Genomic DNA, 20,588 nt, shown 5'->3' on the forward strand with positions numbered 1-20,588 from the left:
TGGGATACGAATGTAAACGGCAAGCCTCGGGTGCGCGAAGATCAAAGCAGCGGGCACCATGGACCCTCTGAAAGCGGGCGGCCGTCGCCCGGTATCCGCGACGCACAAAGCCGAGCTGGAACCCAAGTACGAAGGGATAGGAGAGGCTTTCTGGTGTTTCTGAGATGTGCTTTCCTAAAAACCTTTTTTAAAAATTTCCTACCTTCCCTAAAGTTTATCCGGGGGGAAAAGGCCATATAGAAGAGCGCGGTTTTCTTTTTGCCCCGTAAACAAATAAGTTTGGGTTTTTGTTAAGATAAGGACCACTGGTTTTTTAGTCTATCATGTGTTTTTCAAGGAAACAAAATTACCAGCTGCGCATAGTTGTTGTTTTTTAAATGCAAGCCCAGCTGTTTGTTTTCTTTTTCATGCCAACATCCTTGGAGACAGTCCTGAGGTTGTTGGAAAGAGTACTTCGGATGTTTCTATGGGAATCATAGTGTTATATTGAAGAGTGGGGTTGAAATAAATAAATTGTCAAGGAAAAAAGACAGGTGAAAAATAAATAAATAGTTTGATATTGCTGCAAACGGTGAAACTGAAGAAAATTCATGGGGATTAAATAAATACAACGTATGTGAAGGAAGAGTTGTGGTTAGAGGAAGTTGACATTTTCAAAAGTGCAGAGGTGAGAATTTTAAAGAAGGAAGGTGCAACCTATGAAGCAGATCTGATGAGAGTAAGGATAATGTAGTGACTTGGCACAACTTACAAAGGTGGAAAGATGAAGGTCTCAAATGTCCTCACCCAGAAGGACTTTTCATATCCTGATTTTTTATATCTTGTCATACTTCTCACATTGTGGAGTAGCAACTTGAGAATTTAGATAGCTATCACCTACCAAAAAGAGCCAGTTTGGTTTATTGGTTAAAGCACCAGGTTAGATACCAGAAGACTGTGACTTTTTGTCCTCTCTTAGGCACAAAACCAGTTGGGAAAAAGGCAGTGGCAAACCTCTTCTGAAAAACCTTGTCAGGAAAACCACAGGAACTAACCCATGTAGACATGATGAGTCAAAACTGGCTTGAGGGTACACAACCCCCACTAGGAAGCACTTTATTTAATATGTGAGATTAGTCATCTATAATTAAACATATTTCCCTTAAAATATATTTTTCCCCAAGGTGGGTACAAGGATTCACCAATAGGAAAGTTGGATTTATCAACAACAGGACTGTTTCTTATCCTTGTGGCAATTACATTATCTTTATTAACATGGAAACTCGAGAGAGATCATTCTTGCAATGTCACCATGGCAATATTGGAGCCTTTGCAGTGAATGCAAGCCAGAATCTTGTTGCTTTTTCTGATCGGCAGTTGAATCCTAGAATCTATGTTTACAATTTTCCAGGACAAAAGAAAATAGCAAAATTAAAAGGTGGGTATGAGGACACTTTTATATATAGTATTATTCCATATACTTATGGCAGCATTCAGTCAAATAAAAAGCCAACATATTTCTGTTCCTGGGAGGGATGGGTGAAGAATGCAGGCATGTATGCCAATAATACATACACCCAGTAGAATTGCCCAAGGTGTAAAGGTCATTTGCAGCTGCCCACCTAAAGCAAGCAGGCATTTATATCAGGCAGTACTGATAGAGAAAGATGCTGAAAGTAGATGATCCCTTTCAGTGACAACAGTAAAACATTTCATACCATGTAAAAGAAGGCAATATTAAACCATTCCAGCAATTTACTGCAAAAACCAAAGGACACCATAGTGACTGGAGGTAAAGTGCAAGGGCAATCCTACTGGTATATGTATAAAATGCAAGTCCTTAGGTTGGATGGCGCTCTCTATGATAATCACAAAATATGTCAAAAATTAATGTATGATGCATGGATTTTGTAAAGATGGAGCAGAATGGCAAGTGAGATGAAAAACTAGTAACTGGTGAAAACTGAAGATTAAATTTAAACACTGTATAAGATTTGGAAATAAGGTTGGGAAAAATCTATATGACACATGGAGCTGCCTTTCAAGATTCTCCTAAAATTCTGATTTGAGCATCATCAGGTGGCTGTTTAAATTTTTGAGGGGTTAAAAAAAACCATGTTACATGGCGTCAAAGCAGTTTTAATGAGTTTAATTCAGAGATGATTCATCTATCATCACACTGTACCATAATGTGATGGGAAGGGCAAGCAGGAATAGAGTAACAATAATATGAGGCTGGAATAACACATTATAGCATCTATTATGGACTGGGAAATTTTTAAATCTATCTTAAATTTTAAAAACTACATTAAAATATTAAATAAACTTATTTTAATAAGCTTTAAAGTCTGTGCTACTTTTAACTTTTAGGGCAAGCCAGTCTAGACTATTCCTTGCTTGCATTCAGTCACACAGGTCCCTATCTGGCCAGTTATTCGTCGCTGCCTGAGTTTTGCCTTTCAATATGGTAAGTATTGATAGCATATTTTAATAGGGACAAGTGGGTCAGAATTGCAGTCACACAAATTATGTATCAGAATTCTCTACCTTTCTGCTGTATTCATGAATTAGTGTGCTTATGTGCATATCATTTTGCTTGGCTTTTTGCAAGTGAAGTGATTACACTAACCAGACATTTACCAGGACAGTATGCAGAAAAGTATAGATTATGTTGAAATCTAGATTCTTACAAACCAGAATCGCAAGATAGTTTCTGGTTCCAAGTCTGTTAGAGAGCAAAAAGTCAGAATTCAGGTTCAAGATAACCTTTTTGTTTATAGTAATTTCCTGTTTAGTTTGTTGACTCCCAAATGAAAAGAAGGGGCAAGGAAAAGTGGAAATATTATGTTTAAAGCTTAAAAAAATTTTTCCTGGCATATTTTATCTAAGTGATTGTTTTTAAACTTAGATTTGGCAAACTTTTGCCATAGCTGCCTAATTGCAAGGAAACCATCTAAATCTAAACAATAATAAAATAACCAGAGTTGTGGTGTTCCCCCAAATCATGGTCAATATTTTAGTGTACCATGTTGAACCAACCTGGACACATTGTAGAAAACAGCAGTTAAGAAAAGATTGTTTACAACTGACTTGTTTTCCTGCCATAAGTCTGAATAAATTGGCCGAGATTATTTATTGCTATACTTGCCTAATACATTTTTCAAAGGAACCTAAAGTTCATTCGGTGCAGCAGGGATATTGAGGCTTCATTTGCTTTATTTTTTTCTTTTTTAATTGCTGTCTATTAATATTATATTGCAAGATGCAAGTCAGTTTTCCTTTTTGTTTTATTTATATTTTTGTTTTTGTTTTGACCATTGGAATAGCTCCTGGATTTTTGAGATAAAATACATATTGACAGAATATTTTGCATATACAATAAATAAAAAAAATACTTCTTTTCATTTTTAATTAGGGATTGGCAGAACAAAGTCTTATTATGTAGTAAGTCGCAACCTGAGGTAGAAATAACTGCAATGAGTTTTAATCCTATGAATTGGCATCAGTTATGTTTATTTAATGCAACCTCTATGACCCTTTGGAGTATTGAAAGGAATAACAAAGAGCACATCTTGATTTCAAAGTAAGTATGATTATGATTTTTATGTTAGAAACAACAATGATATGCTAGAAAAAATAGAATAAGCTCTCTGACTAGGCTCTGTAGTTTGTGAAGAGTAACATTTAGTCCAGGGGTGTCAAACTTGATTTCATTGAGGGCTGCATCAGGGTTGTGTTTGACCTTGAGGGGCTGGGGTGGGCATGGCCAGCTTGACGTCACTTATATCGGGGGTGCCTGTGGTTGCCTGAGCGCTCTGCCTCAAAATCCAGGCTCCCAACCTCTGTTTTTGGCTGCAACAGCCTTCTGCAACCCTCTGCCAGCAAAAATGGAGCGGGGTGGGGGCTGTGCGCAGCCCTCGCAAGCTCTATTTTTGCTGGCAGATGCACCATGGGCTGGTCTTTTGCTGTTTCTAAGGTGGCCCCATGGGCCAAATCTGCAGGCTGGATCCAGCCCCTGGGCCTTGAGTTTGACACCCCTGGTCTATTCGATGTGTCATAGTAGAATATACAGTATGAAATATAGATCTTTTATTATAGGTCACATGGTGTAAATATTTTCATTTCATTTCATTTATTGAATTGTAGGCCGCCCAATCCCGAAGGACTCCGGGCGGCTTACAGAAATGAAAATATTAAAAAAGAATTTAAAAACAATAGGACACAACAAAGTTAAGAAAAAGCACAACATGCACCCAATCAGAGGGGGGCTGGACCTCAGTCAAGAGGTCAACAGCACCAGGCCTGCCAGAAAAACCAGGTTTTAATAGCTTTGCGGAAGGCCATGAGAGTGGGTAGGGCCCGGATCTCTGGGGGCAGCTCATTCCATAGGGCCGGAGCGGCAACAGAGAAGGCTCTACTCCTAGGCGTCGCCAACTGGCATTGTCCCGCTGAAGGCACCCGGAGAAGGCCCATCCTGTGCGATCTTATTGGTTTAAGGGAGGTATGTGGCAGAAGACGGTCTCACAGGTATCCGGGTCCTAGGCCATGTAGGGCTTTAAAGGTAATAACCAGCACCTTGAATCATGCTCGGAGACCAATGGGAAGCCAGTGCAGCTCACGGAGGATAGGTGTAGTATGGGTGTACCTTGGTACACCCAATATCGCTCATGCGGCTGCATTCTGGACTAACTGTAGTCTCTGAACACTTTTCAGGGGAAGCCCCAAGTAGAGCGCATTACAGTAATCCAGTCTTGAGATGACGAGGGCATGAGTGACTGTCTGAAGTGCCTCCTGGTCCAAATAGGGCTGCAACTGGTGCACCAGGCGAACCTGGGCAAAGGCCCCCCTGGTCACAGCCGACAAGTGGTGTTCCAAAGTCAGCTGCGGGTCCAGGAGGACCCCCAAGTTGCGAACCCTCTCTGAGGGAGCAAATTTTCCTCCTTCCAGGCTTAAGGACGGACTAGATGGACTGTCCTTAGGGGGCAACATCCACAGCCATTCGGTCTTGTCAGGATTGAGTGTGAGTTTGTTCACTCCCATCCAGACCCTAACAGCTTCCAGGCACTGGCACATCACTTCCACCACTTCACTGAGTTGGCACGGGGCGGACAGATACAACTGAGTGTCGTCCGCATACTGGTGATATTTAATCCCGTGCTGGCGAATGATCTCATCCAGTGGCTTCATGTAGATGTTAAATAGGAGGGGGGACAAGATCGACCCCTGCGGCACTCCATAATTGAGGGGCCTAGGAGTCGACCTCTGTCCTCCGACCAACACCGACTGCGACCTGTCGGAGAGGTAGGAGGAGAACCACCGTAAAACGGTGCCTCCCACTCCCACCTCTTCCAGCCGTCGCAGAAGGATACCATAGTCAATGGTATCGAAGGCCGCTGAGAGGTCAAGGAGCACAAGGACAGAGGAATGCCCTCTGTCCCTGGCCCGCCAGAGATCATCGGTCAGTGTGACCAAAGCGGTTTCAGTGGAGTAACCAGGCCTGAAACCAGACTGAAAAGGGTCTAGATAATCTGCTTCATCCAAGGTCCGTCGGAGTTGGAGGGCCACCACCTGTCAACAACCTTCCCTAAAAAAGGGAGGTTGGAGACTGGACGATAGTTTTTAAAAATAGCTGGGTCCAGAGAAGGCTTCTTGAGGAGGGGCCTCCTTCAGAAGTTGTGGAAAAGATCCCTCCCGCAAGGAGGCGTTCGTAATTCTCTGGAGCCAGCCTCATGTTACCTCCCTGCTGGTCGAAACCAGCCAGGAGGGGCACGGATCCAGTAAACAGGTGGAGGCACTCATCGCTCACATGGCCTTGTCCACTTCATCAGGGGTGACAAGCTGGAACTCATTCCAGAAAGTCTGAACAAGACCCTCCCTCGGCATCTCTGCTGGTTCTGTCCAAATGGAGTCCAGGTCTGTCCAAATCTGAGCGATTTTGTCCAACAGAAACTGAGCGAACTCTTAGCTCGACCCTGTAAGGCATCCCCCATTTCTCCCCCCCTTTCAAGAGGGAATGGGTTATCCTAAACAGGGTGGCTGGGCGAGATTCTGCGGACGCAATGAGAGCGGAAAAATGTGCACATTTTGCTGCCCGTATCGCCACTAAATAAATCCTAACAAAGGTTCTTAGTAGTGTCGGATTCGGAGTTGCTAGCCCTCCAGCATCGCTCTAGGCGTCTCTTTTGGCGCTTCATCTCCCGAAGTTCCTCAGTAAACCAATGAGCCCTCCTGGATCCACTGCCGTGGAGAGGCCGCAAAGACGCAATCCGATCTAGGGCCCCAGTCGCCGCTGTATTCCAAGCGGCGACCAGGGACTCTGTCGGATTGTGGGCAAGAGAGTCAGATATCTCCCCAAGCTCCTTCTGAAATCCTAACGGGTCCATCAGGTGTCTGGGGTGGAACCACTTAATCGGTTCCACCTCCCTGCGGTGGGGGAGTAGCTTCCAAAAATCAAGCCTCAACAGGAAGTGATCCAACCATGACAAGGGTGAGATGTCTACTTCCCTTAACTCAAGATCACGTCTCCACTGCCTTGAGAGAAACACTAGGTCGAGCATGTGTCCCGCTCTATGAGTTGGACCCTGAATTACTTGGGTCAAGTCCATGGCTTCATGGAAGCCATGAATTCCTGGGCCCCATCAGAGCGTTCGCCTAAGGACGGCAGATTAAAGTCCCCCAATACTAACAGTCTGGGGAACTCAATCGCCAACCCAGCTACTGACTCCAGGAGCGCAGGCAGAGCTATTGTGACGCAACAAGGAGGTAGATACGTCAAAAACAAGCCCACTTGAACCCCTAGGTCCAACTTCAAAAGAAGGAAGGGACTCACACCCAACAATCTCTGGAGCAGGGCTCCTGCGAGGAGCTAATGATCCTCGGATAATAATTGCCACTCCCCCACCCCTTCATGTCGTGGTCGGTGGAGCACCTGAAACCCTTCCGGGCACATTTCAGAGAGGGGGACTCCTCCCTCATGGCCCAGCCAGGTTTCAGTAATACATGCCAGGTCTGCCCTCTCGTCAAGTATTAAGTCCCGGACGAGGGGAGCTTTATGAATCACAGACCTGGCATTTAGCAACAGCAACCTGAGACCAGGGCCCTGGCTTCTCCTGCCACCTGGTCCTTGAGTTGAGTTTACAGGGCCGGAACGAGGGATCGCTGTGACGTAGCGAGCCCTCCTTCCCCGGTAATGGCTAGCCCTGTAGCCCCCGTCGTACCTGCCCCTCCCCAACATGACCGGATGCTCCAGCCCGCCCCCATCCCAGAAGGCCCCTCCCCTCCTTCCATGGCCCACGCTCTTTCCGGCAGTCACATCTATCACTCATTCTAGGATGAGGGGTAGGCCTGGGCCCCCCTACCACTTCTGCTTATGCACTCAGTGGGGGAGGCACCAGGCCGCGCCCTCAATCCAGTTTTGTCATACTTCACATATTATAAAATATGCTTTATAAATAAGGTGATTATGTTATACTGAAAACAAACCTTCATGTTTATAATTCATATTAAAAGAATCATTGTTCCAAGTTATTTTCCATACGGTTTCAGGCCTGTCAAACTTCCTATTGAAGATGGATCCTTAACAGATGAGGAAAATAGCTTCTTTTCCCATCCTAATGTCAGTGATCTTTATTTTGGTCCTGTTCTACCCAATTCAGCCATAGCTGGCTTGGTAGGAGATGAGGCTGAAACGTTTAAGGTTAGTTTGATTCTGAATATTTTTTCTTATGATCAGAAATCACTGCTTGTGTTAAGTATCATAGAGATTAATATGCTATGACTGTGATCGCGAACCTATGGCACGTGTGCCACAGATGGTATGTGGATCCATTTCTGAGGGCACATGAGGCATTATCCTGTCAGCTCCAGCGCGCATGCACGTGCTGGACAGCTGATTTTCGGCCTTGATTTCCAGCCATTTTTTGCCCTTCAAGGAAGCCTCCGGAGGGCGAAAAACTGCCCAATGCACAAACTGGAAGTTCAAGAATGGACTTCCGGTTTGCACGTTGGGCTGTTTTTTGCCCTTCAGAGGCTTCAGGGAAGCCTGAACCCTGGAACCTGGAGGTCTGTTCCCAAATTTCCGGTTTCTGTGTTGGGCCATTTTTCGCCCTCCCCAGGCTCCTAGAAAGCCTCTGGAGCCTTGGGAGGGAAAAAAATGGACCTCCCAGGCCCACTGGAATTTGGGAAATGGGCCCTTTCCGGCCTCCAGAGGGCCTTTTGGGGGTGGGGAGGCTGCTCCTCCTCCCCAGACTCCAATAAAACCATGTGCGCATGCATGGGGCAGCGGGGGGCATTAAATTATGGGATGGGCACGCACACACACATGATAATGCGCATGTGTGTGCTTTCGGCACCTAAGGCAAAAATGGTTTGCTATCACTGCGCTATGATACAGATTTATTCCCCAAAATTCAATTTATTTCATTTTTGAATTAAATTTAAAGAAATAGATTTAATTTTTATTTAATTTTATTTTCTAAAAATTAAAATTAGAATATATTAAAATTTAAGAGTGTTTTTGTGAAGGCATGCCTGCATGTATCTTTATAGCTCAAGCTCCTGCTATATATGCGTATTTTGTGTAATTTTATCTATTATATTAATCTTGGATATTATCAAATTCATGCCTTAGATTTAGATTACTTTTCTTTGATTATACATATGAGTCCAAAAAAAGCCACTTTATAGATTCAATTCTGGTAATGAATTTTTATTTATTGGTTTCTTAAACTGGGCAACTGTAGGTTGTTATAGACTATTTAAGAATGTGTTTCTTGTACTGATGTGAAAGTATAGTAAAGGCAGATTGACTGAATATATTCATGACATTTTATTGGCTGCATTACAGAACTGATTTGTGATGGTTTTCTGTGATTTTTAACATCTTAGTCTAAAGCATAACTCATAATGCTCTGAAAACACAGTACTGAAAAGCAGTGTTTTCATGAGTGCTTTTGGGTTTTAGTTGTGAAATGTTTTTTTTTTAACCCTAGCTGTCCATTTGTGAGTCTCATTTTTGAGATGGATGGTTCATAGAAACAAGCTGAATAAATAATATCAAAAATATCCAAGCACAGAATGTGAGGTGATTCATTCTAACAACCTATTAAAGTTTTGTTGGCTTAGTATTTTGGTCATGCTAGGGGTCACCACCTACAGACCTTGGCTGAGCTTTTATAAAGCTTGTTGAACCTAGATAATATTTAGATAAGGACTGCAGCTCAGAACTGAGCTCTTTCTTGGGAGATTGAAAAAAATAAATCCTAAAAAAAGTCAATTAGAAATCTATATTATTTTCAATAAAATTATAAATGCTTGTCTATCGGGTAGATAGGAATCTAACTCAACTTGAGAAAGTCATTATCTTCCCAGACACCTAAGATACAATAATGTATGAACCCATCAATAATTTACGTTAAGCAAATTAAGTTTGCGGACCAGGCGTTAATATAGGTAGTCCTCGACTTATGACCACAATTGAGCCAAAATTCATGTTGTTAAGTGGGGCATTTGTTACGTAAGTTTTGCCCCATTTTATTTCTTGCCATGGTTGTTAAGTGAATCACAGCAGTTTATAAGTTAGTAATATGGTTGTTAAGTGAATCTGCCTTCCCCATCGATTTTGCTCATCAGAAGGTGAGAAAAGGGGATCTCATGACCTTGGAATACAGCAACGGTCATAAATATGAACCATTTGTCAAGCATCTGAATTTCGATGACATGAACATGATTTGACTTAGACTTAGAATAACTTTATAGTCACTTTGAATGTACACTAATTGGCATATATTAAAATGAAATTTCATTGCATACAGCTCTCAAAGGGTCATCACCTCCAATATACACTACATAAACATAACAAAATAAATAAATAAATACAACATTTTGCATATATACCCACATATCAGGAGATGTTACAATGGCCATGTGTGAAAAATGGTCATATGTCACTTTCTTCAGTGCTGTTGTAACTTTGAACAATCACTAAATGAACTGTTGTAAGTCAGGGACTACATGTAATAACTAAACTCCCTTCTTGCTAATATATTTTTGTGTTTTGTTTATATGGACTTCTGTTTTCATAGCTAAATTGAAACAGAGTACCATAATTGTTTTCTAAGTATTCAAGTCATATGGGGAGAATAGCAAGGAAAACAGAAATTAAAAGTGAAACTATGATATAATCATCAACAATATATATATTTTAAAATAAATAGGATGTAAAGTTGTTAACAGGCTTGAGGGAATACTAATGATGTGTCTTTGTACTCATAACCTTCACCCAGGAGCAGCTAAGAGGACAAGATTAGCAATGGAGATTAATGGGAACCAACACAGGCCAATCATTCATTAGGTTTCCAATCAAGTCATTTTTGCATAATAATTGTTAGTCAGCTTCTTAAAAACTTTGTCTCACAAGCATTGGGAATAGTGAGTAAGGTACTATTCACACATTCAGCCAGTTTCTCTTTCAAATGCCAGAAGTTAATTAAAGCTCTCTATAAGAACTTTCTGGAATGAAAAAAAATGGCTTCCCTGTAGGTGTGCAATTCTAGGCCATTAAGCCTAATTTAAGGATAGGTAAGAATATATTGTCTAAAGTGCTTGTAGTAATTGATATGAAGGATGAATAATCCTGATTAAAACATGTGTATTATATATGCCATATTATAAATATTTGAATAAAATCAAATTATGTCCGTCTGTGTATGTAGTTTGCGATTTTTGTATTGGTAATTCTTTTGTAATTTAAACTTCTTCCTTCATAATGATAGCCTAAAGATGATATTCAACCTTGTATTCACCCGACTGTCCATTGCTGGACTCCAGATTCAGAGCTGTATTTGGGCTGCGAAGAAGGATATTTCCTGAAAATAGGTGCAGACACATATAGGGCTGCTCTTCTCACTCAAAAACTTTCTCCAGATGCTATTGGTGAGAAGCATTTTTTTCTGATTCATTGAAATTCAGACAAAAGAGGGGAGGATGCTATCTCTCTCTTGTTCCTCAAGTAATTATTTTGGGAAAATAGTTAATCCTGATGAAATTGTGTCATGTGCTAAATAGCCAGAGTTGTAAAAAAAAATGAGAGTTCCACCTAAAAAATACATGACGAGCATAACTAATTTGATGGATTTTTTTTAAAGAAAGAAGACTATTCAAAAACATTAGGAATATTAATTTCCTACCATTCTCTTTTCCTGTGAACTGACATTGCCTGTTTAACTGGAAGGAGCAGTTAAATTGCATCCTCTGAAATGCAATAGATTCATGTTGCCAATTCAATACTGTAGCAGTACTATTCTACTGTCACAAAAATTGCATTTGGTTTCTTTATGGGAAAAACTGTGAGTTTACCAGTAGCTTTGAAATATGAAAACTTTAAATAAAATTTTCACAGTAAATATTATTATTAACTTTCCAAATAATTTGCTGTACTATATAACTTTTAGATGAATTATGTTGAATTATTACTAAATTTATCAAACACATCTAAATCCAAGGAAAACCTCTTAAGGAGAGTTAATTTTTAAAGTTACTATTTCTATAATTAGAAATAAAGGCTTCCGAAAAACTACAGAGATTCTTTTGCATGGCGGAGGGAGGGGGGAGGAGAGAAAGGGTAAGTAAAATATATAAATACTGATAGTTAAAATAGGCTATCATATCATCAATTAAAAGCCGGTTTCAAAAGATATATGTTATGGCTCTTTAAAAAAATCTAAAGATGTTAGACCCATCAGTACTGGAGGAAGTATATAATAGAAAAGACTCAATACCAAGTTGTAATCAGACTAGTTCTCTGGAATTGTAGACAAACCTCATCTGTGAGCCCTATTGTAGTTTTATATTATGCACATTATTCACTTTATTAACACAAATAATAATCATATAATTTTTGCTGATTTAATGGTAATTGGTTCTAATGTACTTGCAAATAAGTTATGTAAGTTGCAGTTTACATACTCACTTCCTTTCCAGCGCAAAAACGGACAACTTTTCACTCAATGTCACACAGTTCAAGGAAAATGGAAGGTATTCATTTTTTAATACTAAATGCCTTTACAGAAAACATTTGTTACTTTGGGTATGTATCCTAGTGCACTTTATTAGATAGGAAATGAATGTTGAAAGTACATATGAAATGAGGGATTGTACATGTCTGCATCAATAACCTCTCTACTTCTGAGAACTGTGGAGTCCTTGGTGCTCTCAGGGCTTGGTTATTGCCTGCAGACTTTTCGTTGCCCAACTTGATAGCATGCATCAGTGCAAGTGAGGTTATTTGTTTCCTGTTTTTATATAATAGCTTACCTGGTGAGTTTTGGTAGGAGTATGATTTTCTTTCCTTGATTCCTTTCCTCAGTTTTTTGATTAGATATTTCTTAATACTAGTTCCTTATTTTCTGCTTGATTTTTTGTCAGGTGTTAACCCCTGCTTACCTGGGCTTTGGTTGCTGGAGAGAATGTCTTCTAGTTTATTTTTGTGTGTCTACTGAGAGCTGATTTGTCTGAATGCTGAGTTGCCAGGACTTCCCTTGGGACTTTGAATTTAACTGCTTATAGTTTCCCAGTTGGAATTGTGGCTTAGTCTGTCCATATATTGTGAGATTAAAGAGTTTTCATCATATTTACTAACTGCTTGGTATTCATAGAAGCCCTTTGCCTGTATCTCTCCTACGTAGTGACAGTTTTAGTCCTTATATGTTGTAGATGTGTCCTGTTTTTATTTCTTGGCCTATTGAGTCTTTTGATGTAGATTGTTTTGGATGGCTTTCTAAGTATTACAATAAAGAAAATGGCTCCTATAAAAACCATGATTTACTACTTATTTTAATAGGAATAGATCCTATACCTTAAAAATACAGTAGGTATTACTGAATAGGTATTATAAGTTGGAGAAAGTCTTCCAGTTTAAGAAATTAATGAAATTGATGTGTTTATGCACACAGACATAAGTATATAAAAATCAGTTTGAAGGGAGTGATGTAGTTGAAAGTCTATGTCTTAATAACTGGGTATGTGCCCTGTATTTATCATTGCTGAGAAATTGGAACCCTTCCTTTTGCTTTTCTATCCCCTCTTTAGATTTCAAATGCAATCAAACAAACAATAGGATTTCTAATAGAAAGAATAACATAGTTAATGGGATCAAAATCATAAGAAGTTTGTGCACTTAGGATGATGTAAATTTTATTTATATAAGGCATTCAGCTGTTCAAAACATATCAAGGTATTTATCCCAAAGGAATTATATGAGAACCATACTAGTCTATATTAGCTAAAAAAACAGGAACAGTCCACTAATAAATTTTATAAATAACAATTTTTACTAAAAGACATATGTTTTTGTGAGCATCAGCTTACTTCATCAAATTCATAGAGTAGCTAAACTGAGGTTGGATTTAAATTGGAAGGAGGGAAGGGAAGGAGAAGGCACGGGAAGGCAAATTGGTTATGCAGGTAGCGCTCAGCAATCTCAATCAATACATCAAAAGGAATCAGACTATGGTGGCGCAGTGGTTAGAATGCACTATTTCAGGCAAATTCTGCTGACTACTGACTGCCAGCAGTTTGCCAGATCAAGTCTCACCGGCTCAAGGTTGATTTAGCTTTCCATACTTCCAAGGTTGATAAAATTAGGACCCAGATTGTTGGGGGCAATATGCTGATTCTGTAACCACTTAGGGAGGACATTGTAGAGCAGTATATAAATCTCCCATATTTTTCGGAGCACTCTACAAGCCTCCCAAAGCCTCTGCATGCCCCCCCCTTTTTGCAAAAAATGAAGTGTGCAGAAGGTTTGGGAGGCCTGCAGAGTGCAAAAAAAAATTTTTTTTTAAATTTACCTCTTCAAAATCATGGTGCGTCTTATACTCCAGTGCGTCTTATAGTCTGAAAAATACAGTAAGTGCTATTGGTATCTCATTGTTCAATAGATTTTGAACAATTGCAGTGTTAACTGATAAGGTACTTGTAACCTGTCACACATGTAATTTGCATGCAGAAAGAAAAAGGTCCCCCCGCCATCAATTACTTGTGTGTAGGAAAGATGGAATTACTAAGTATGCTGCAGAGACGAAAATATCATTGAAAATAAGGAAACGTAGAAGGGGCAAACAGTGAAAGTCAAGTGGCTGAAAGAACGAACAGATCTTGGGATGACCATGCTAGAGTCCTCCTTTTCTTGTAACCTCCTATTCTACACTAAAGCACTGCTATCAACACAGGCTCTTCATATGACTCAAGAGTGTGAATAGTGAGGAAGTTCTCTGTTGTTGACACTCACATGGAATCGAACAAAAGGAAACTGATCTTACCATTCTCACTAAACAGTCATAAGCATATTTTACTTGACAGCTATTGAATTAGGGCATATTAGAAAGCATAGTGTAATTATGCCTGTTTCAATGTCATCCACTAGTCTGTTCAGAAAACAGGCTTCTATTTTTTAGTGAAATCTGTACTTGATTAATGGAGGTAATCAAGTTAAATAATCTATGCAATCTGTATATTACCACACTTAATTGCTCTATAACTTAAAATATTAAGGGAGATAAAATAAAACAGAAGAGATAGTCTTCTGACTGACTGATGTAAAGAAACAGTTATTTTGTTTTATTTTGTTTGGAAATCCCCCAAACCAGACTCCTTCCATTTTTATTTTTTCTCATATACTTCGAAACAATCTGCTCAAAGATCCCTCAAGTGACATAAAGTCAACAGTGGCCTTTTCTGCTTTTTGGCTGTTATTACCCATAATCCCATTACAAAAAGCTTACATCTTTTGCTGTAGAAAAAGGAAGTATAGCTTTTCCAACTTGAGATTTTATTTGTTACCAATGGGGAGGGGGGTACTCTTCAGTTCTTTTGTCTGCTAAATATTTGCATACTTCACAGTTTTTAATCTAATGCCTCTTGTAATTTTTTGCATTGTGATTTTAATAGATAGATGAACGGACAGACAGACAGACAGATATACACATACACACATATTACACAGACAATGCATAGTTTAAATAGCTCATGTTTTATTAATACTTTCTATAGGTGAACCAAGGAAGGAATCTCAAAATGTGATCCTACTTTCTATGGCACTTCATAAGGATGGACTGTATGCAGCTGGAACTGTAAGGCACTATTCTATCGAGTCCTATAATGTTTCACTGCTAATAAATTACATTAAACCTCAGCTATGAACATTTCAGAATGAAATGCTTTTCATAACCCATCCCATAATCCTAGAAATAAAGAAATCAATAAAGAGAAACAACAATGCTGTAAACATTAAGAACTAGGAAGGTTTTTTCCTTCTAATTGCCAATTAGGTACTGCTCAAGATACTAGAAAATCGTATTTATAATTTCAGGGTAATATTCTTTGTACCACAAAAAATATATTATATATTCCCATGGCCTTTTAATATATAATGTGATACAGGAAATGTTCAGGAAAATATTTTTGAGAACACAAATGTTGAGTTAGTAACCGATGGATTCTGTGGACTATCTAACCATGCAAATTGATTAAATATGCATTTTCAGTACATATGTATCTATCACCCCCTTCTGCAAGTTTTATGAACAATAAATATGCAGAGATGTCCAGAAGATCTATTACTATTCCAATATTTACCTAGTTTCTGCTATAGTAGTAATAGTAATTAAAATTTTTATAAATGTTTTTGGGAACAGATTTCTTCACATGTATTATTTATATTATACCATGTCTGCAAAATAGTTATTATCACCAATAAGAGGCTGAGACTAAGAACATTAAAAACTTGCTAAGTTCTTAAAGGAGATCCTATTGAAGGAACCAGATTTATATCTCAGTTGCCAAATGATAGAAGTTGGAAAGGCAGAAACCAGCTTTTCCCAGCCTTGAAATAATCTCTTGTCCAGTTTCAAGTTTACATCAAGTGCTGCACCAAGTATTTGTTAATTTGGAAAGAGAGGAGGAAAAAAACCTCACTTCTCAAAAGTCTTTGAACTTTGGCCATCAATCAACTTTATGTATATTTTTCTCTCCTTGTCTGTACAGAAGATTTTATTTTAGTCAAACCACATTTGAGACTTTTCTGGCAGGTCAAACCAGGTAATCGAGAGAAGTGTCAGAAGAATTACTGCTGAGCCCATGATTGAAGCTTTAGACTTACTTGATCACCATTTCACACTAGGTTGTAGGCATTATTCACACATTGCAACAGGCATTTTCTGCACATCAACTTGTTAACTAGGCTTCATTGCTTTTTAGGAACTAGGAACTCTTAGAAGTTTGCAATGAAAAAATAAATTATCAGGATACTGAATTTTAGATGCTGGTCACCTAAAAACCTTATTAAAAAAGTTTTATGTAAAAAGTAACCAAATGTAGACAAGCTTATCATATATTTTAATTCTGAAGAGCATTCTAATAAGTATGAAAGTTCCATGAATGAGATAAATTGTGGTGTGATAAATTGTGATTTAACAAGCCATTAAAATAGAAAATGGGGTTATTTTTACAAGGGTTATATTCAGTTTCTAGATGTTAAAATGAGAGACAAATGAAAAATAAGTAATATCATTGTTTCCCCAAAATGTGGCATAGAAGCTTATTAAACCAAAGAAATTAGTTATGTGTACTTACAATTGTAATATGATATGGATATCCATGTATCAAATGGATATCTAAATATATACTGTATATATTTGGATATCTAATGAATTATTTTTTTTACAAAATAGGCATAGGAAGAAATAAATTGTACTGAATTTATAATTGTTCTGGAAAGCAAATATCAATTACTGCTTTAAGAGATGTTTCCTGTATAAATTACCCCTAAATTAATGTTCACCTATATGCATTTTCTAATCTTGGGTGTTGGAAGGAACAATTTAAATAAGAAAAATGAAGGAAGACTTTAAATCTCATAACCTTTTGCACAATTATAACCTAATTTCACATGCTTCTTTTCATCCACCCACTTTTGAAAGTAAAAGAGAGCTGAGAGATTCACTTTCCAATGTCAATATAGTTAGGTTTCAAATATTCTCTGATATTCATACAAAATAATTTTCAAATAACACAATGCTGTACCTAGAGTTTTTGGGGGGCGGAAGGGGTTGGAAAAGTTGGTATGAATTGTGCATTTTACGGTGTCTGTATGTTTTATCCCCTAGGACGGTTTTGTTCGCCTTTACAAAATCAAGGGCACAAACTTTCAAGCAGAAGATTGCTTTGAAATTGAAGAGCCAATAACAACTCTTTTCTTCTCCCCTGATTACAATTACCTGCTAGTAGAAACAGAAAAGGTACTTGTGCCAGGCAAACATCTTATTATATGATATACCCAGATAAATATGTATTTATTAGCATTTTTTCCATATAACAAAATCAAGCCTAACATGATTTAATGTGGTGATTCTTTCAGTGAATACAAATGAATACTATCAAATGAGGGATTGATCTCTTCAGATCAGAAGCAAATAACCTGAGATCAGGCTGATTTGTTACCAGTTGGATGAAGTTTTAGTAAAATTAAGGACTGAAAAAATAACAGTTTTAATTGAATTATTTCACTCAACATTATTTGTTGTACCATTTATTTTCTTATGTTATTATCTTGTAGTTAAAGGGTTTTTGTCTGTTTCAGATTAAACATTGCACAAGTAGTCATTCTATGTGAAACAATTATCAACACTTAAAAGTTAAAAACCCTTCCAAATTTCCCAGTGAAACAATTGTTTGGACATTCTATTTCTGACATCCACTCAGGATTAGACTGGATGGATTTGTACTTTTTAATATTTTTAGACCATTCTGTTATATAGATATCTTCAGATTAGTTTTAACATAAAACTGATATATAAAGGTTCACATTAGAGTGTAGATTTTCCTGGTTACTGTAGTGAGATGATTCACATTTGTATGATGCTGAAAAATTCAAGCTCAGAATCGGTTTGTCTCATAAGATATATTTTGATCACTTTGGATCCATTTTGGAAGCATTTTAAGCAATAGAATAAATATTTTTTGCATTCTATTGGATTTTAATGCAAAACATTAAAATTACTAAAAAAAAAAAATTGGGTGGAGATGACAGTTTTGGGGAGGACATTCAATGAAAGAGATAGTATTGAAGTAATTGATTCAAATAACCATTTTTCACATAATAAGCCATTCAGGTAAAGTTTCTAGAGACATTCTCAAGAACTTAGTATTTCATACTTTTGCCAAAAGGAAATAGTGACAGTTTTGAGACTGGTATATAGTATTTAAGAAAGTTAGTATAATATGATGTATGCCTTCACCCTGAGTTCAGTCACAAGTGGTGAAATAAGATGTATATTTTCCTAAAATAATTAAGAATATGTATAAATGCTTTCTCTGATCTTTCCATTGTGGATCATTTCTAATTAATAGGGATCACTTTATATCTTTAATCCAAATTCAAATGAAGATGTTATTACATTACTGGATGCAAGTATGAGTCAGTTCTTAGCAGCTGATTTTATTGTTCCAGGCAACAAGCACTGCGTGGTAAGAAAATTTCATTTATATTAAATAGCAGAGAAGAAAAAAATATTTTTTTCCAGAATTTTTAGTGTCATTTTGCAATATCATTCGATGAATGTTCCCACTATGGCAATTTCTAAATGAGGCTTGAAATCATATGTCTGTATTGGTTGCTTAATTTTTTATTCTTCTCATTTTCCCAAACAATTTAATCTGCTCATTTAAATAAGGCACGTTATGGTTCTAAGCAAACAGATTAGTGGCTTGTTTTTTCAGCACATATGGAGTTTGAACAGATTCAAACCAGTTTTGTTCAATTCAGCTGTTGCAGAAGGAAAATAATATCCATAATATAGTATATTAAAATAGAATAGCAAAGGAACTCCAAGCTTATAAGACCATCAGCTAGTATCAAAATAAAAGAAAAAAATCCTTTAGAAAAATCTTATCCAAAGGAAGGATAACAAACAAACATACAAAAATTCATAAACTTGCTCAAGTGCATGCAGTATGTGAGGAAACACACTCAAAGGTAGGAAAGGACAATATGACTCTTCTGAAGGAATTCTTACAACAAGTTAAAGAGTTATTTTTTGCCCCTTTTTCAGACATTTTATATTTATTAAGTAAAAAAAAACCCGGTTTTCTTTCATTGACATTTTTATGTTGCTTAAGTTTTAGACTGAAGCAAGGGTTAAAGTGAGAATTCTAAAGTTGGGATTTAATTAGTGATTAAGCAAAATTAAAAACAAAAAAAAATGTGTGTATAAGAAAAAAGATCCAAGTAATCCCTTTTGTTCCTTTTGCCCCTTAAACCTTTAATGTGGCTGAAAAGTTTGGCCTTACTTACCAGAGGAGAAAATGGATGAAAGATATCAGCATAATGCAGTAATTGAGGTCAGCTTGGTGGATTTTTCTTAATGGGTGTACTGTGAGGAAATAATGTAAAGTACACTTATTGATGGATATTGTGAGGGCTATCACCACACTTACTAGTGAAATAATTTTGTATAATGTAAATAAAACAGACTAAGTGACCAACACAAGTACCAAATCACCTACTGACTTAATATTAAATGCTAGGATATAAAATAATTTGCTTCTATACTGTATATTATATTTAAGACATTGTATATCTGTTCCATCCTTTCTTTAATTATTTTGATGCATTTCTTTGATTTGACCCATATGAACTAGGGATGTGGGTGTGGGAGGGGGTATTATGTTTTTATTATTTATTGTAAGCTGCCTAAAGTTACCCTGTGGTTAGATCGGCAGCCAATAAATTTTACAACTAAAAATAAAATAAATATAATGACAAGGAACTAGGAAATATGTTCAAAATAAATTAGTAAAATGTATACATAAATAATAGAAACTTTATTTTGTTTCCTAGTTTTATCACATTTTTATTCCTTTTTACTATAGTCTGCAGCAAAATCAGGAGAGATACAAGTTTGGGAGCTGGATAATGGTGCTTTTATCAGCACACTGTGTTTACATACAGTGGTACGTACAAATAGAATTTGAGTTTTAATGTATTGGATCTGACTTACTATTCTATATTAATACTGCCATCAATACAATTAACCAAATGGAGAGTTAAGGTAAACATATATTAAAATACCCCAAATATTATTTTCCTTTTTTAAATCTATGAAATGATTTTTTAAAATATCTTATTCCTACATAAAACAATTACATTGTTTAATTGTTCACATTAATAAATATCAAATTGTTTTGAATTATTTCTGCTGAGAATCTAAACTATGTATAGATTATTATTTCATATGAAATGTTTTTTATTGCATCATCAAAACAGATTGGGTTTGATTTGGTTTGGTAACAGATTTTCTCTATATAGGCCTGGACATTTTATGGTCTGCAGGCCATATCCGGCCCTTTGGCTGTCCCTGTGGTGGTGGCAATAGGGGACAAGACAATAGCATCAGCAGGGGGGTAGCAGCCTTCCACAATAGTCCCAGTTTCTCATATAGCCCCATGGGAAAATTAATTGCCCACTTCTGCTCTAAATTGAGGCTGGCCTAATAAAAATCCATGAAAGAAAAAATAAAGTATCTTTTCTCAAATGATCTACATGAAAAAAAATC

At 37.5% G+C, this 20,588-nt stretch overlaps 1 protein-coding gene across 1 annotated transcript in view; it reads left to right on the forward strand.

The window, feature by feature from the left end:
- The first annotated feature begins 35 nt into the window (after positions 1 to 35).
- The window catches only part of CFAP43 (cilia and flagella associated protein 43), a 65,402-nt gene continuing 44,849 nt past the window's right edge, over positions 36 to 20,588 (forward strand). Inside the window, exons 1-11 of the mRNA XM_032226040.1 lie at positions 36 to 126; positions 1,164 to 1,417; positions 2,350 to 2,446; positions 3,395 to 3,562; positions 7,525 to 7,675; positions 10,752 to 10,911; positions 11,959 to 12,012; positions 15,028 to 15,107; positions 17,142 to 17,273; positions 18,385 to 18,501; positions 19,906 to 19,986. Of these exons, the coding sequence (XP_032081931.1) occupies positions 59 to 126; positions 1,164 to 1,417; positions 2,350 to 2,446; positions 3,395 to 3,562; positions 7,525 to 7,675; positions 10,752 to 10,911; positions 11,959 to 12,012; positions 15,028 to 15,107; positions 17,142 to 17,273; positions 18,385 to 18,501; positions 19,906 to 19,986 (1,362 nt within the window). The 5' untranslated portion in view covers positions 36 to 58. The remainder of the gene's footprint in view (positions 127 to 1,163; positions 1,418 to 2,349; positions 2,447 to 3,394; positions 3,563 to 7,524; positions 7,676 to 10,751; positions 10,912 to 11,958; positions 12,013 to 15,027; positions 15,108 to 17,141; positions 17,274 to 18,384; positions 18,502 to 19,905; positions 19,987 to 20,588) is intronic.

The sequence above is a fragment of the Thamnophis elegans genome, chromosome 10 (assembly GCF_009769535.1).
Source record: "Thamnophis elegans isolate rThaEle1 chromosome 10, rThaEle1.pri, whole genome shotgun sequence".
Classification (NCBI taxonomy): domain Eukaryota; kingdom Metazoa; phylum Chordata; class Lepidosauria; order Squamata; family Colubridae; genus Thamnophis; species Thamnophis elegans.